This window comes from Chelon labrosus, assembly GCF_963514085.1.
Source record: "Chelon labrosus genome assembly, chromosome: 23".
NCBI classification, from domain to species: Eukaryota; Metazoa; Chordata; class Actinopteri; order Mugiliformes; family Mugilidae; genus Chelon; species Chelon labrosus.
The window spans coordinates 12,039,722-12,055,611 of NC_140356.1; the positions used below are offsets into that span (position 1 = coordinate 12,039,722).

Genomic DNA, 15,890 nt, shown 5'->3' on the forward strand with positions numbered 1-15,890 from the left:
ATCTCTTGTGCTATACATCGCTATACAACCACTTATAAGGGACAGACAGCATCTAACCCACGAAGATCTTATCTTGCTACAGAGATCCATGCTCCATTACGTAATTAAATGGACTAAAAATTCAACCAGTGCATCCTTTCAGATCGCTCATCCAGGTAAGACCTATGAGCTTGCTTAAAGTGTAGTTTTCGTTTAGTTTCTTTAAAAACAGACTTCGATACAGACACAGAGACATGAAATAGATATTCAGGTGAGACGAGTAGAGATAGGGAGGCATGCAGGCAGACAGAGGCTGCAAGCAGACAAATAAACAGACACACACAGGTTAAGACTGGCTAATAAGATAGATATAGAGCACACAGGCAGACATAAAGGAAGAGAGAGAGATATGTTGATTCAAAATTTGCACAGACAGGTAAAAAAAAAAGTAGTTAGAAACATCAAATCTGTTACAGTCAAAGAATTAGGAAAAAAAAAAAACTTAGTGAGCTGTCCAGATTCCTATTGTAAGAGAAAGAGTGCGTTAAACTCTGCAAGTCAAGCATCCTCGGCTGAAAGTAAAGCAAAAAGTGAAGCGAGAAAACAGAGCCACTAAATGAAAGAGTTGCATCATTGACAGGAGCAGCAGCAGCGTCTCAAAGAGTTTCAGGCTGCAACGGCAACTCTGGCGCCAAACTGGTGCCCTCGGTTTTTACAAACTTTTTTTTGTGGGAGCCGTTTGGTGTCGTCATGCTGCAGTAAGTAAGTAAGTAAGTAAGTAACACACGACAAGAACTTGGGCTCGCGTTTGGATGACTAAATCCAATTTCTGGACTCGGGAGAAAGAGAGAGACCAATGGTGCAACTCTTTGATTGTGAGTATTAGTGAAGATACTGAGCTTTGTCCCATGTGGAAAAGACTGGAGAACTGAAGAAAACTCTCGATAAGTCACGTAATTTGTCTTTATTATAAAAACAGACAATATCCAATTTATTTAATCCAGGATCCCAATTTGTTCTCATTTGGCGATCAATACTAACTCCATAAACTTTTCCACATGGGTGCTGTTATCATTGTGCCCTCATATCCCGTCTTCTGACAAGCAAAGTGAGTTTTTTTATTTATTTTTTTTGTTACGTGCAGTGAGTCAGATAACCAACGGACTGACAGGGCCACCAGCCACTCACGTGCCCAGGTAGTCCCACACCAGCCCCCCCATTGGCTGCTGAGAGGCAGCGGGGGGAGGGGCCTGTTTTCGCGACTGCTGAGAACGCCATAGATGAGAGGCGGAAGGACTTCTGGGGTGTTATGAGCGCGCGCACACACAACATGAATGCACTCACACAGATGCAGAACCGCATGGATTACACACATATTAGTGTGTACACAAAGATAATGAAAGAATAGAGGAGGATGTATGAAATGATTGGAGAGGAGGGGAAGAAAGAAGGGGAGGGGGTGAGTGACAGCTAATGAGTTAGTTGTATAGAGAAGATTATCAAAGACTCCAATGGAGAGAATGGGCATTATCATTTCAGTAGGTAAAGACAGTCTTTTCATTGATTTAGTTTCTCTCAGTGGTAACAGTTCTCCTCCTCACTTACCTCTCCAGTTCGTGGATCTTTTTCTCCTTGTCGTTCTTCTCATTCTCCATCTCCCTAAGGATCTCCAGAAGTCGTTCCACCTCCGACTGCGCCTTCCCAGCGTCCTCCTTGTGCCGGGTCACTTCCTGCTCCAGGCAGGAGATGCGTTCAGAGAGTTCAGCGCTGGCCTGGGACTCCGTCGCCACGCTCTGAGCCTGGAACAGAAATTAATTTGCGGAAATAAACCGAGCGGTAGCTTTCAAAATGAGGTGAAGGCCGTCTGATCGAACTGATAATGGACTTGATGAAAGAAACACATGGCTCCATGAACTATTTTAGGGTAAAACGGGTCAATAATTGCCCTTTTGGAAAATAAAATGACATTTACAGACATGTCATTCAGAGTGCAGACACACATATGCTTCTATATACCAGACCATCAGAGAAACGCATTTAGCACATCAGGGCGGCTCTGCATTGTGTTTAAAATACAGACTTTAACAGATTATGTACAAGAGATACAGCTTTCTTTTCTTTATTAATAATTTTTTCGCCATGCTTATTTTCTAAATCAGGGATTGAACTTTTAGCTCTTCTTTAATATTTTCCATAAGACGTCTGCACAAGAGGATCTAATTTTTAGGGAAAACTGTGGTGACTAGTGTGTTTTTGAGGATGTGACTCACCAATTTAACAGTCGGCCATTTGCATGTGTCTGACAGTCAACAGACATCTCTGGCCCTAATTTTGGTGGCGTGTCCTGCACACCACTGGCAGCAGCTGGACCTCTGGCAGCTTTTCAGACAATTCAGCACGTTGCATTGCACGATGCACGGGTGGAAAGCGTTGTCGAACAGTTTGCAGCTCTTTATTTTGCCACCTAGCTTCCAAGCTAATCCCAGATCTTCCCGTTTCGCCTTTTGAACGACAAATACCGACTACTGCCACCTGCTGGCCTGGGGCTATCTTGCCATTGGCGGTAGTCTTTGTGGTGTGTTCAAGAGCAAATCTTTGGAAAATAGTAATTTGTCTGTGCGTCTGCGTGCATATAATGAAAAATCTGCTTATTATAACTGGAAAATAAGGCAAAGAATTGACAGCTATACTACTCCTCTATGAGGGTGTAGGTACTGTGGTGCTTTGGGGGTTTAAGCTAAGATGCTAATAGGTATGCTAACATAGCTTGCTAATATTTGTTTGCTAGTGAGTACAGCAGTATATGGTAACAAATGAAAGTATTAAATGTGTTATATTATTCCATTATTCAATTAAAGTTGTGCCTTATAAACTGAAGACAGCAGTTTCTTCAAGTTGGGTGCCCTCACCTATTTTTTGTGTGTGTTAGTATAAAGATTAGCATGACCACGAAAAGTTCATTTAAAAAGAAAATTAAAACTGAGCTCCTTCCTTCTTCACTGAAGACCCAGAAAATGAGAAAAGGGAAGAAAAGAAATAAAGCAAAGAAAAATAAAACAAGTTATAAGCAGCTTAGAGGTTAAAACAGCTGAGTGTGTTTCCCAGAAGCAAATGTTGCTCTTGGGACAGATTGACTTTATGTGTGTGTGTGTGTGTGTGTGCACACGCCTTGGTCCCACAATGCCTAAACCCTATTAGTTTTGGAAGTGTGCAACAGTTTTTACAGGTTTTTATGTGGAGAGGAAATGTTTGTGCGTCTGACGATACCAGAATATCTGAGAGAAAGAAGAAGACAAATAAGAAAGGGACGAGAGAAACATCACACACACACAACGTCGCATGCGTAATGTCTATTTTTCCGTCCACGGTACGGTAACACAAAGAGACTGGGAAATAAAGTCTCATTAGAGAAACTCCAGAGATTCATTGGCACCTTCATACATTCGTCTCACACATATGCATCAGCACGCACACGGACCTACATATACATTCAGGGTGTGGTGGCGCTGTCATCTCCAGTGTGTGAAAATGAGTGTAAGGCTGTCAGCAGGCTGTCACACACACAACATTTTATGGGCTGCCGTGTGGGAGAGAATACGTGATTTGTTCATGCACACACACACACACCTGGTCTTTTCTACTGGAAAATAGCTAAAAGAAAGCAAGGAGGAAGAGAAGAGATGAGGGTTTCCATATAACGCATTAATATTACTTTATTGGGACTTGTTTGTCCATCATGGTCACCATTAAGCCAAATAAGATCCACCTGTTTCTGTCAAAATGGACCGAAGGCAAAAGGCGGGCGTCACACCAAACTATCATCCAAGAACAATGTGTCCGGACCAATAAGTTGCACTTGAACGCACGCAAAAGAGTTTTTTAATGATGTGAAAGACAAAAAATGTGTGTCCTTTGAGCTGGGTCATGTGTCTTTTCTCCTGTATTGATCGACCAAAGGTTCTTTTAGAGTACTGCAGGACATAGACGCTGATCTTCAACTTTTGTGCCAGTCGGGTTATTTTTTGTTTCTATTTCCTGCTTCACTTTCAACAATGGCGACTTAAACTTTCGCCGAAATTTCGCCGAACACGAGTCGCACAAATGTTTGTATCTAAGAACCTCCTCAGTTAACCTCCTCTATGTGTTCCATCTTTATTGGTCCAAAATAATTAATTCCAAAATTGCAGAGATGGAGAAGAGGCCGGAAATACTAAAGCGGAAACAACCAAGTGGACCAATCACAGCTCTTGTGGTCTGCGTTGCTGCGGAGCGTAGTCGCATTTTTGGGGAGGTGCACGTCAGTTACGGCGCTAGGCTCTGCACACTGTTGGTGTACCTTCTGGATCAACTTAATGCAGAAGTCTAAACAGCCTATAACATGAAAAGCAAATCAAAACTGTCTGAAAAGTTGCCGTCAATGGTCCGATTAGTGGCAACGATGCGGGACACACCACCAGTACCGGGGCCCTAACACTGGCCTACAGCCAAAAGTCACTTAAACTTATGGTCTTTTGGGCTTAGCTGACCTTTTTGAGTTGGTTCTCCAGTTTGACACACTCCTCTCTCTTCTGCTCCAGACTGATCTCAAGACTTTTCAATCTGCTGTCCTTCTTCAGAGTCGAGGAGGCGAGAGAGGAAGCCTTCTCCTTCAGATCCAACACAGATGTCTGGAAGGAGATAAAAAAAAAAAAGAGACAAAAAGTGATAAAGAAGTCAACATCTCAGCGTCTTACTGCTGAACAATGGGAGCAATCCGGCAGTATTCGATATGTAATTATTAATAAATCAAGTTGTAATAACTTTAGAGCTTTAATGTCTTCTTCCACAGTTAGCCGTTGACCTGTCTCTTTTTTCAGGCTCAGTCCTTTCATCCATGAAGTGTCTCTCCCTTTCCTTTTCTGGTCTTTTCCTCTTTTGGTAGGGGCAGTGAAACAGAAACCAACGGGACCAGAGGGAGAGACACTCAGACGTGTAATTTTACCCTTGACTGACAATACCAACTCCAGACTACGGATCATCATGTTTGACTGGGCTTCGGTCAGACAAACCTTGCTGCTTACCCTGATTATATTTAGGTGCGCATATATACCGCCAGTGTCAGACAAACCCCACATCTGCATTTAGCCGTGTAGACAGGAATGCCTGTTTTCTCTGAAAGTTTTCCCATGTATTTCTCAAATTATACAATTGGACTGTGACAGGTTTTATGAGCCCACAATCACTAAAATTAGCCGAAGAGTCCAAGTCAAAAAAGGCACAAAGGACTTTTCACTACAACAACGATATAATTACCCCTTTAAAGTTTGACTTTGGTAAGTTTTCCACTTGAGTTTTCCACTTGAGAGCTCGAAGAAAGATTAATACCACTCTTCATATGGCGTTTGTAGATGCAAAACACCACTTACATGTGCTGTATATGCAGTATCTGGTGTGTAAGAATGAATATACAGTATATACACAACGAAGAGACGCATGGGGACGGATGGACATACAATTTGAGAAAGTGTTTCGTATGTCACAAATTAGGACACCGAATCCTGGATGAGTCAAAAACTTTTCATTTTTATTTTCCAGCAATTACTAAATTTATTTTGTTATATTGCATGTTTGTCGACCCCATAGCTCCACAGGGGCCATGTACACTGATCAGCCACAATATCATAACCACTGACAGGAGAAGTAAATAACATTGACCATCTTGTGACAATACAATGTTCTGCTGGGAAACTTTTGGACCTGGCATTCATACATGTGGATGTTACTTAGACATGTAGCACCCACCTAGACCAGATCAGGCACCCCCACCCCATAGCAATGACACTCAAGTCAAGTGAAGTCATAATCACAAGGTGTTAACTTGGCCTCCAAATTCACTAGATCCCAAACTGATCAAGTATCTGTGGGATGATCCACAGAGGCCCCTCCCCTCAACCCATAGGACCTAAAGGCCCCCACTTACAACATCGTGTTGCCAGACACCACAGGACACCCTCAGAAGACCCATGTCCATTCTCTGATGAGTCACAACTGTTTTCGAGGCGCAAGGGAGACCTACACAATATTAGGAAGGTGATCATAATGTTATGCCTGATCGGCAAAGAGCCAATTTGTTGGTTCTGGTCACCAAGTCATCTAGTCACGTTTTTTTGTCTGAGTTAAAATTCACTGTTTTCTTGATCGATAAGGACACTATTATAAAATAAATAATTAGACTATCTTTTATTTAATGACGGTTTTCCTTAAATGGTTAACTCTAGCTTTCATGCTGCGCGGCCCGACTGCTGCGATGTGAATAAAGAGGAGACAAAAGCGCTCCGTCATCCCCCGTCTCTCCCTCTCTGCCTCTGCTGTTGTGTTTTGCTCAAATCGCAAAGGTCACAGCGCGAAGAATTCAGCTCTGATCACTGTTTCTGTTGTTTGTGTGCCTTGCGCTTTGTCGTCAAGGAAACGCGACTGTTTTATCGCCGCTGTCCTTCAGCGCGAGGACCTTGGGAGGATTTGAGGTCTGCTCTACAGTGATGCATCCATCAGGTTTTCTTGAAAGGAACACAGAGCGGGCGTGGGGACAGAGTGTGTTTTTCTGACTTATGGCTCAGATGTGTGTGTGTTTGTGGATTCCTTCAGTGAGTCTTCTACCTCGCGGTCGGCCAGGTCAGCCTGCAGCTGGGAGACTTTCTCCCTCAAGTCCTTCAGCTCCTTCTTGCTGCTCTCCATCTCCTCCCCCTTTTCTCTCTCCTCCCTTTCCCGCTGCTCCTTCAACCGCTCGATGATACGCTCCTGGCCACGGACAGATTTGACAGATAGAGGGACAAGAGAGGAGTTGAGAGACGGAACGGCGAGCAGGGGAGAAAGAGGTAGAGGGATGGATGGAAAAAAGAGAGAGACAATAAAAATCACCTCATACGCTCCAACAGTTATTCACAGTCACTCAATATCAAGTTTCTATACTAATAACAGTCGCATTAAACTTTATGTACATGGCAGCTCTGACAGGATCTAACAGCCAACAGCGATTTGAGACACGTAATAGGTTTTGGCTCGAGATGCAAAATTCACAACCACTAAAACACAATAGCCGATCTCAGCGGCTAGAGGACAACACGGCGGCTGGTTCAAGTAAAAGTACAAAAGTTCACACATAAGAAAAAATAAAATAAAAACGCACAAACCCAAAGAAGGTGTACTGGCTCGTCTCTGTGTGTTCATGATAATCTATCCCTGCGGGGACCGATTTCGCCTTTAAGAGGCTGTTTCGGCCGTGTTGTTTTGGCGATAAAAGTCCAAAAAATTTCGGCCAAAAATGGCCCAAAAGCGCATTTTCGGTTTTTGGCCGAAAAATTTCAGTGCATCCCTACTTACGATAAAACATCTGACCGCCTGTCCCAAGAGATTTTTATGCATATATGCTGCCAGAAATTGGTTTAGCAATATTAATCAAGCAGTAGTTTTATCATTTTGTGTTGAACAACTAAGCAGAACAGAATTAAGCTTGAGTTAAAGGTAAGGCCCTTTCTAAATATAAACTGATTTGCTTGTCATCCATCGCTCTGTTGCTAACGACTCGTCACTGCTGGAAGTTGCAGGCCGAGGTTGCCTAGGTAACCTCTCTTGCTCTCTTTCCGAGCGAAACAAGCAGAACATTAAAAAATCTCGTTGGTGTATGGACGGCGTTAGCAACCCCCCTCCAGGAAGTGACATTCGGTGATAGGAACCAAAAGTTGGCAGCGCTTCCTTGCCGTTAACGTTTTGGGAATGTTGTGCCTTAGTCGTACGTCAATTGAGTGTATCAGACACTCTGATTGGTCGTCGCCTCAAAGTTGAGAGTAGCTCAACTTGCCTACTTTGTGTCGCCAAAGATTTTTTGGCTGCCACTGCTACAACTCAGAGCATTTCCTCAGCATTTCACTTCCTGCCCATACGTCCAGGACTTACTTTGTTGTATATGAGATGTTAAGAAGCAGTAGTTAATGAGTTCATGCTTTACACAGGGACATTCATTCATTCATTATCTGTAACTTCTTGTCCTCTGGAGGGCCGCGGGGGGGGGGAGGCTGCAGCCTATCCCAGCTGTCATTGGGTGAGAGGCGGGGTACTTTATACGGGGAAAAAATTATAAAATAAACTACAAACAGCTCCAAATACAAGATGCATAAAACTTGTTGTCCCACTTTGATATGTTACACTAATAGAAAGCTGTGTGTTTCAGACAGAAACAAGAAAACAGGACACAAAGAATAGAAATCAAAAAACGTCAAATATGTACAATACAAAGAAAATGGAAGGAAAAAGGTCGTCTGAGCAGAGCAGGATGTCACCCTGCCAACACTCACACATCCAGCGGACACCATGAGTATTAGTCACTGGACGATTAATAGCCCTGTTTCCTGTGCAAGAGCAAAGGAGATTGAGCTGGTAACATAAATCGGGCAGTACAAACAGTACAAAAATATATACTCTCATCAAACTCTTTAAAGTCTCTCTGCTTTAAGTGTCACTGGTTGGATTCCCAGAATCAGGTCCTCACAGAGCTGAGTCATAAAACTGGTGGTTCTGTTTTGTGTCCTGTATAATACCTGGATGATCAAACCCAAGCTGTAAGTCTGATAGTCTGAGCCACGTCGCTGCAAGTTCCTAATCTTTTATGAACACAGGCTGTGAATGATTTAATAAAGACAGAGCCCGTGTGATTATTGGTTCATTTCCACTCATGCAGTCATTTGGTCATGGCGTGGGTGGTCGGCGGTTTCGCTCATAGTGGTTTTATTAATGTAACCTCCTCGCTCCGGAGCTGACCCGAGGTTGACCAGCGGTGAGTGTCCTGTGGGTGTGCATACCTTCTCAGCCAGAGCCTCCTCCAGTGTTCCCAGTGCAGTGTCCGTGTTTGAGGTGTCCGTCTGCAGAGACTTGACTCTGTCTTTCAGGCCGCTCAGCTGTTTCTCTTTATCCCTCAGCTGATCCAGCAGGTTCTCAATCTGCTCGGAGGAAAAAAAAAATAACATGTTGTTCTTGATGCACAACTCACTTGTCGGCCATTAAATCATATTTTATTGGCAGATTGTGAGTTCTCAGGCTCAAATACGATAATGAAAATATGGCATTTCTGCAGATGAACAGGAAATATATACACAACTTTTAAAAGATTAGCTTGAAATGAAATATTTTAATTGCAACTGTAAGAAAATATAGCACACATATTTGAACATGCCTTTAAGAAGCAGCCAATTAAAGCATAAATATAAAGTGAACTAAACCATTGCTTATGCACTGTGAGACATCAGTTAATCACTTGGGTTTACCTTCAAAATAAAAGCCTAAAACAGCAAACAGGAGATTATAGTGAGACGGGATATAGAAGTCCAACAAATGAGGTAGTCTGTCCATGTCAGACTTTCAAAAATAAAAAATAAACAAAGGAACTAATTTGCTGGAAAGTCTGCTAGACTTTCAAAATAAAGTAAAAAATATCTTAGCAGATGCTCTAAGATTAATTATGAACAAATTGGGGTGGGACTCGATTGAAAAAAAAAAATTATCTAATTAATTAGAGGCTTTGTAATTAATTAATCTCGATTAATCACATTTTAATCGCAGTTAAAAAGCAACATTTTTCAATTTAAATGGATTTTAGTGGACGACTGAATCAAATAATAGACAGACATGAATATTGTAAACTGAAGCTCTTTTAATGTCTGGAAAAATGCATTTAATTGCATTTCAATTCAAAATAGTAGAGCTCGATTACTCCATTTTGATCTATAATAAATTAAAGAACTGTTTCTGTGAGACTCAAAATAAAAGCCTTCAAACGAAAAAAAAAACGCTCTTTCCCCTCACAAGCCTACACTTGAAAACAAACAATTTCTCATAAGAGGATTTTAATGTGACTCGTTTTTTTACACGAGGAAGGCTAAGAGGTGCAGACAAACACAAACCATCGCTAACTTTAACCCTTACACTATCTAGCTCCATCTCTTGCTCCCGTTCTCCAAAAAACACCAAATCAGCAGAAAATGGGCGACGGAGTCACTGTTTCCCTGAGCACACAATGAGGGAGTGTGTGTGCACAGATGTGTGTGTGTTTGTCTTTCTTGGGAGACCAGCTTGAGATTTAGACCTTAGGAATGAGTACGATTTCTGGAAAATTGACGGCGTTGAGGCTGTTTGAGAGTTCAGACGTGGCTGCAGGGTCAAGGTTAGGATTAGGTCTAGATTGAGATTAGGGTAAGAATTATGGCAATGAGGGTCCGCATTAAGACATGTGTGTGTGTGTGTGTGTGGGAGAGAGAGAAAGAGGTCAGAGACAAAGATAAGGATAAGTCAGCTTTGTGGTCTTCATTAAGAAATGGACGAACAAAAGGCTGAACAGTACAGAAATAAAGGAAAGCTTATGTAAAGTCTTCCTACGACTGAATTTGGGTGGTAACATTACAAAACTTCAACCTCCCCTTCTCTCTCTCTCTCTCTCTCTCTCTCTCTCCATTCTTTCGCCTTTCTTTTGCCAGAAAGAAAGGAAATCAAGCGATTGACAACCTCTCACAAAACAAAAAAAAAAAAAAGGGAAAGTCAGATTGGTATGTAACCTTTGACTCCACACACACTGTTACAGTACCGCAGAGAATGTGAGTGTGTGTGTGTGTGTTCATACAGTAAAACTGTTCCAGCACCTCATTAATCAACCGTTGACCTGACAGCTTGACTGACACGTCCTCCTCCTCCTCGCTCTCTCACGCACACCAACACACACTCTTTGACACTGAGCGGCAGTGAGGCTCTTTGATCCTGTCTGCATTTCCTGAAACTGACAACTGCTGGATGGCTGACACACACACACAGAGACAAACCCACACACACTCATTGCTCTAGTCTTGTCCTATTTTAGTCCCATGTGATAACGAACTGGAATTCGTCAGAAGAACGTCTTTGTTATTAACCGTCTATTTACTTATGGTGATATACCGGCACGTCAAACGAGAGGAGGTGGACGAAGATGAAACCATAGAAATTTATACAGCATAGAATCATGCATCGGTATTACCACACCCCATGAAGACTTTGCAGAATCAAACTGATGACGACACACACAAAAACGGTTCACAAGCCAAAGTGTTGACCTGGCCTCCAAATTCATTACATCCCAAACTGATTGAGTATCTGTGGGATGATCCACAGAGGCCCCTCCCCTCAACCCACAGGACCCAAAGGCCCCCCAATAACAACATCCTGTTGCCAGACACCACAGGACACCCTCAGAAGGACCATGTCCATTCTCTGATGAGTCACAACTGTTTTACAGGCACAAGGGAGACCTACACAATATTAGGAAGGTGGTCATAATGTTATGCCTGATCGGTATATGTGGGAATATCCTCTTTTTGCACCGTTCTGGGGTAAAGCTGTCAGAGTCCTAAGCAGTAGGCACGGCTCCACAATTCCTCTGAGCCTTGATTTGTGCCAAATATTCCAAAAAGTGCATCTGTCATTATGGTTCTTGGAAAACAGGTAAAAACCTCAGTCTGAAAGATTGAAATATTGGTAGAGTCTATGCTACATAGACTAAAAGGGAACATGGAGGATGGGATCACCTCCTGGGACAACTTCTGGACTCATATAGGGACTCTAACAGGGATCTTGTGCCCACTCCAACAGCGCCTGGTGCTCCTGTATAAGTATAGCACATAGTAATTCCAGTTTCTACTTGCACTAGTCTTTTATCTCATGACCTGTCTGTGTTTTACTTGTCTCTGTGTGAAAGAGATGTTTGTTAAATTATTTTTTTTGTTCTGCCTGTGCGACATACCCCTCAGTTCTGGTTGTGTTTTATCGTGAGGCGTAGTCTTGTTTGTTAAAACTGATAATCGAATAAAATTTGAATGACCAAAAAAATATTGTTTTAAATCTTTGTTTTTCTGTGTGAATTAGTAGAAGAAATTAGAAAACCGAGCCGAGACGAGATCAAGGAGCCGTCGGCAGCATCTCTGTCTCGGTCTCAGACACCGGACTGTATTCTATTTGAAGGCGGCAGAGGTCATCATTTATTAAACAAGAGGAACTCATTAGTATGCATCGGATTTTAAACACGCACCGTCTCTCTCCTCCCCCTCCCCTGTCTTGCTTTTTGTCTGTCTGCTTGATTGTCTGTATCAATTATCGGCGTACAGTTTCCATTTTCTGTGTGTTTTTTTGTGGAAACTGGAAGGACAGAGGGACGAGAGAAAAAACTGTGGACGTCGCTAGAGGCTGGCGATGGGAGACTTCAGTCCGTCTCCCCCCCTCCCTCCATCCATCCTGCGTTTGTTTGCCTCTTCTGTGTGTCTTTCCAAAAGATCTTTCACCCACATATCTGACACAGCCCCTGTCAGGTTGACAGCGAGTTGTGTGTGTGTGTGTGAGTGTATATATGTATGTGTGTGTGTGAGCGTGTGCACCAGACAGCAAAGACAAGGGGTCACTCCGGCCCATCCATCTAACTGACAGCGTTACCGCAGAGATAGTCACAGACAGAAGTACATGTTGAGGAAAGTAGGAAAAATATGCAGAAAACTCAGCCGACTCTAGTCTGCCTTACACGTAAATTGCCTGTCTGTCCTCCTGCGTATGTGTCTTCTTCAGTTTTTAGTCTACACGCTGTCTTACAGCCCCATCTAGTGGCTGCAGTACGACACGGCGGCGTATTCTCAGTGAAAGCAGATTTCTAAGAAAGTAAATGTGTCTGCATGTAAAGTATGTACTATTTTTTATCCTCTAAGCTTCATCAGTCTGTTTAATTAGATAATTTATACAGTGAGGAGATGAATTATTAAATCTTCCTTTGATAAATTTAATTTACGGTGCACAAAAGGACAGCTTTGATGATTCACAGCGGTGGAAGAGACACAGATTTTACAATTTTAAAAAAGAAGAAAAAAGTCAAATATATTAAAGTATTGTAAGAAAGTTACTTAAATTATAAAAGTGTTTTTTGCTAATTTTATAATCTGTCTGTTGGCTTAATTTATAATTCACTGTATTTTATTTCATTAATTCTATCCTGGTAGTCTTCTTCCACAGAAACGCATCTACAGCTTTCTGATAAATGTAGTAAAAAGTGCAATATTTCTCTCTAAAATGAGCAGGAGAAAGTTGTAGCAGCGTGAAATTAAAATACTCAAGAAAACTATCTTAGAATAGCTGAGAAAAATTACATTACACCAGTGGCAGTGACACTGGAATATCAGCGAAAGAGTTCACAGCTAAACTGTAAAAAACTGATTTTGACAAACAGGAAATTCATTAGAAGCAAATCAACAACAACACTTGTTTGGGGAAATTCCAAATGTGGGTAATGCAAATCTGTTAATTGTATAAGTGACCCATTTTCTAAGCCATTAGGTATTTCTGAGTCTTCTCACCTTCTTCTGCAGGACGTTCACTTTGCGTTCCTTGACGTCCAGCATGTCCTTGAGGTCGGCGATCTCTCCTTGCTGAGTGCTTTTCTCCTCCGTCACCTCTGATATCTGCTGACTCTTTTTCGAGAGCAGACTCTCCTTTTCTTCCAGACGGAGACGCAGGGCATCCACCTGTGTTGCGCGCACACACGCGTATGAAAGAGCATAAAAAGTCAGCTGATCGTAAATACTCACAAACCAAATGTGAACGGTGAACAGAGCAGCTAGACCTCGGTCTGAAGTATGGCAGCTCTCTGCTCTTTGGCTGTGAGAGACTCCTTGAGAACATCCACGTGTTGTTTACTGTCGGAAAACTGGTTGTTCAGAGTCTCCAGCTTGGTCCTGAGACCCAACAGCTCGCTGTCCTTGCGACTCAGCTCCTGCTTCGCTTGTTCCATCTGAGCAACACACAGCAGAAAGAAAGAGAGAGGAAGAGAGAGGGAGATAGAAAGTTAGAGCATGCTCTTTTATCATATATGTGTATTAAAATCCAGTGAGCACTTGTTTTGTGGTGTTTTAGCCATTTCTACAGCTATTAGAAAAGAGAAACACACTGCCTGGCCAAAAAAAAAGTCGCTACCAAAAAAAAACCAAGACCGCCTTTAGCTTTGATTACAGCACACATTCACTGTGGCTTTGTTTCAATAAACTTCTCCAACGTCACAAGATTTATTTCCATCCAGTGTTGCATCATTTTTCACCAAGATCTTGTATTGATGACGGGAGACTCTGACCACTGCGCAAAGCCTTCTCCAGCACATCCCAAAGATTCTCAATGGGGTTAAGGTCTGGACTGTGAAAATAATGTCTCATGCTCCCTGAACCACTCTTTCACAATTTGAGCCCCATGAATCCTGGCATTGTCATCTTGGAATATGCCCATGCCATTCAGTATATTGAGGTAGTCAGCTGACCTCATTCTTTGGGCACATAATGTTGCTGAACCTAGACCTGAGCAACTGCAGCAACCCCAGATCACAGCACTGCCCCTACAGGCTTGTACAGTAGGCACTAAGCATGATGGGTGCATCACTTCATCTGCCTCTCTTCTTTCCCTGATGCACTGGTTCCCCACTATCCTTCCAGTTTTTAATAATGCGTTGGACAGTTCTCAACCCAATTTTACTAGTTTCTACAATCTCCTTGGATGTTTTCTCTGCTTGATGCATGCCAATGATGGGACTCTTCTTAAACAGACTAACATCTTTTCCACGACCCAGGGATGTGTCTATTAACATGGTTGTTTAAGAAATGAGAAGCTACTCGTTGCATCAGTTGGGGTTAAATAACTTGTTGCCAGCTGAAAGATAATCACCGATGCAGTAATTATCCAATAGGAGGCTCGTACCTATTTGCTTAGTTAAATCCAGGTGGCGACTTTTTTTTTGGAAGAAGTGTGCAGATCTGACTGTTCTTTAAACTACATTTTATTGCTTTTCTATATTCGACATAATGTCTTGCATGTTTAAAAGCACAGCAGGCTGCTGTGGGACCACTGACTGTCTAGTTAGTATATGTGTGATTCTCATCAGCTAAATTAATTAAAATCAAATTTGAAAAATAAAAAGAAAGTTTATAAAAGGTATAACTTAAAAAGAAAACATTCTTGCAACGAAGGAATTAGTTAATACTCACAAAACTGTGAGTTTGAGCACATATAATCTAGACACTAAAATATATTATAAAAATTGAAAGTAAAAGCTTTGTTTTTCCATTTCTCCCCTGAAAAGAAAAAAAATAGTTAAGACACACATATTCAGTGCTGTATTTGACTCATTAGCGCTAAACGTCTCAACAGTTTATTTGAGAAAACAGGCAGGAAGACGAGCAAACCTATTAGCGAACTCATCTCAGCCACTATCTGAGGGGAACCTCATGCGAGAAGAAGGAAAAGCAGGTTAGAGGTCACACACACGAACTGTAGCAGCACAGCAAGTCTGGATTCTTTGCTTCAGTCCGATAACTGCAGCATTCAGACGGCCAGAAACAACTACATGAAGAGAAAACTGATCTCACACACAGAATAGGAAGTAATACCCTCCTACAGTGGTGCAAGATGCTGATCAATGCATAGTTGACTGAACGTCTTGTGACGGAGTAACATATTTTATTTTCCAGGTTTCTCTCAAGATCTCAGACTAAATAGTTGTTTGCTGTTGTCTGAACACACAGTCACTCTACTGGGAATCTACTCAAGCAGCACTAGCCAGTAAAGAACGAGAGAAAGGAAGAAAGAAAGAGAGAGCAAACAGACACAGAGGTGCGTCTCTTACTGCGGACACCTCCCGCTGAAGCTCATTGGCTCGTTGCCTTAGCTCCTCCTTCTCTGACTGGCTGTGAGTGAGCTCTTCCTTCAGCTGCTCAACCTGGCAGGAGAGGAGGGTGTCACCGTGGGTGCTTTACATTACAGGCTAGCATTTGCTGCTCGCGTCGCTCCCCTCGTTTGTGCTTCTTCCTCGCGTCTCAGCTCTCCCGAGCGAGACGCGA

General features: G+C 42.4%; 1 protein-coding gene across 3 annotated transcripts in view; it reads right to left on the reverse strand.

Moving 5' to 3' along the window:
- Positions 1-15,890, reverse strand: part of LOC311508545 (ELKS/Rab6-interacting/CAST family member 1-like) — a 133,395-nt gene that overhangs the window by 80,035 nt on the left and 37,470 nt on the right. For 2 of the 3 annotated variants that reach the window (XM_084573355.1, XM_084573354.1), the window contains exons 9-15: positions 15,677-15,769; positions 13,634-13,801; positions 13,368-13,535; positions 8,814-8,951; positions 6,616-6,756; positions 4,506-4,646; positions 1,585-1,778 (exon numbers count right to left, since the gene is read on the reverse strand). In XM_084573355.1, the coding sequence (XP_084429481.1) occupies positions 1,585-1,778; positions 4,506-4,646; positions 6,616-6,756; positions 8,814-8,951; positions 13,368-13,535; positions 13,634-13,801; positions 15,677-15,769 (1,043 nt within the window). The remainder of the gene's footprint in view (positions 1-1,584; positions 1,779-4,505; positions 4,647-6,615; positions 6,757-8,813; positions 8,952-13,367; positions 13,536-13,633; positions 13,802-15,676; positions 15,770-15,890) is intronic. The other variant, XM_084573356.1, reaches the window with a different exon arrangement.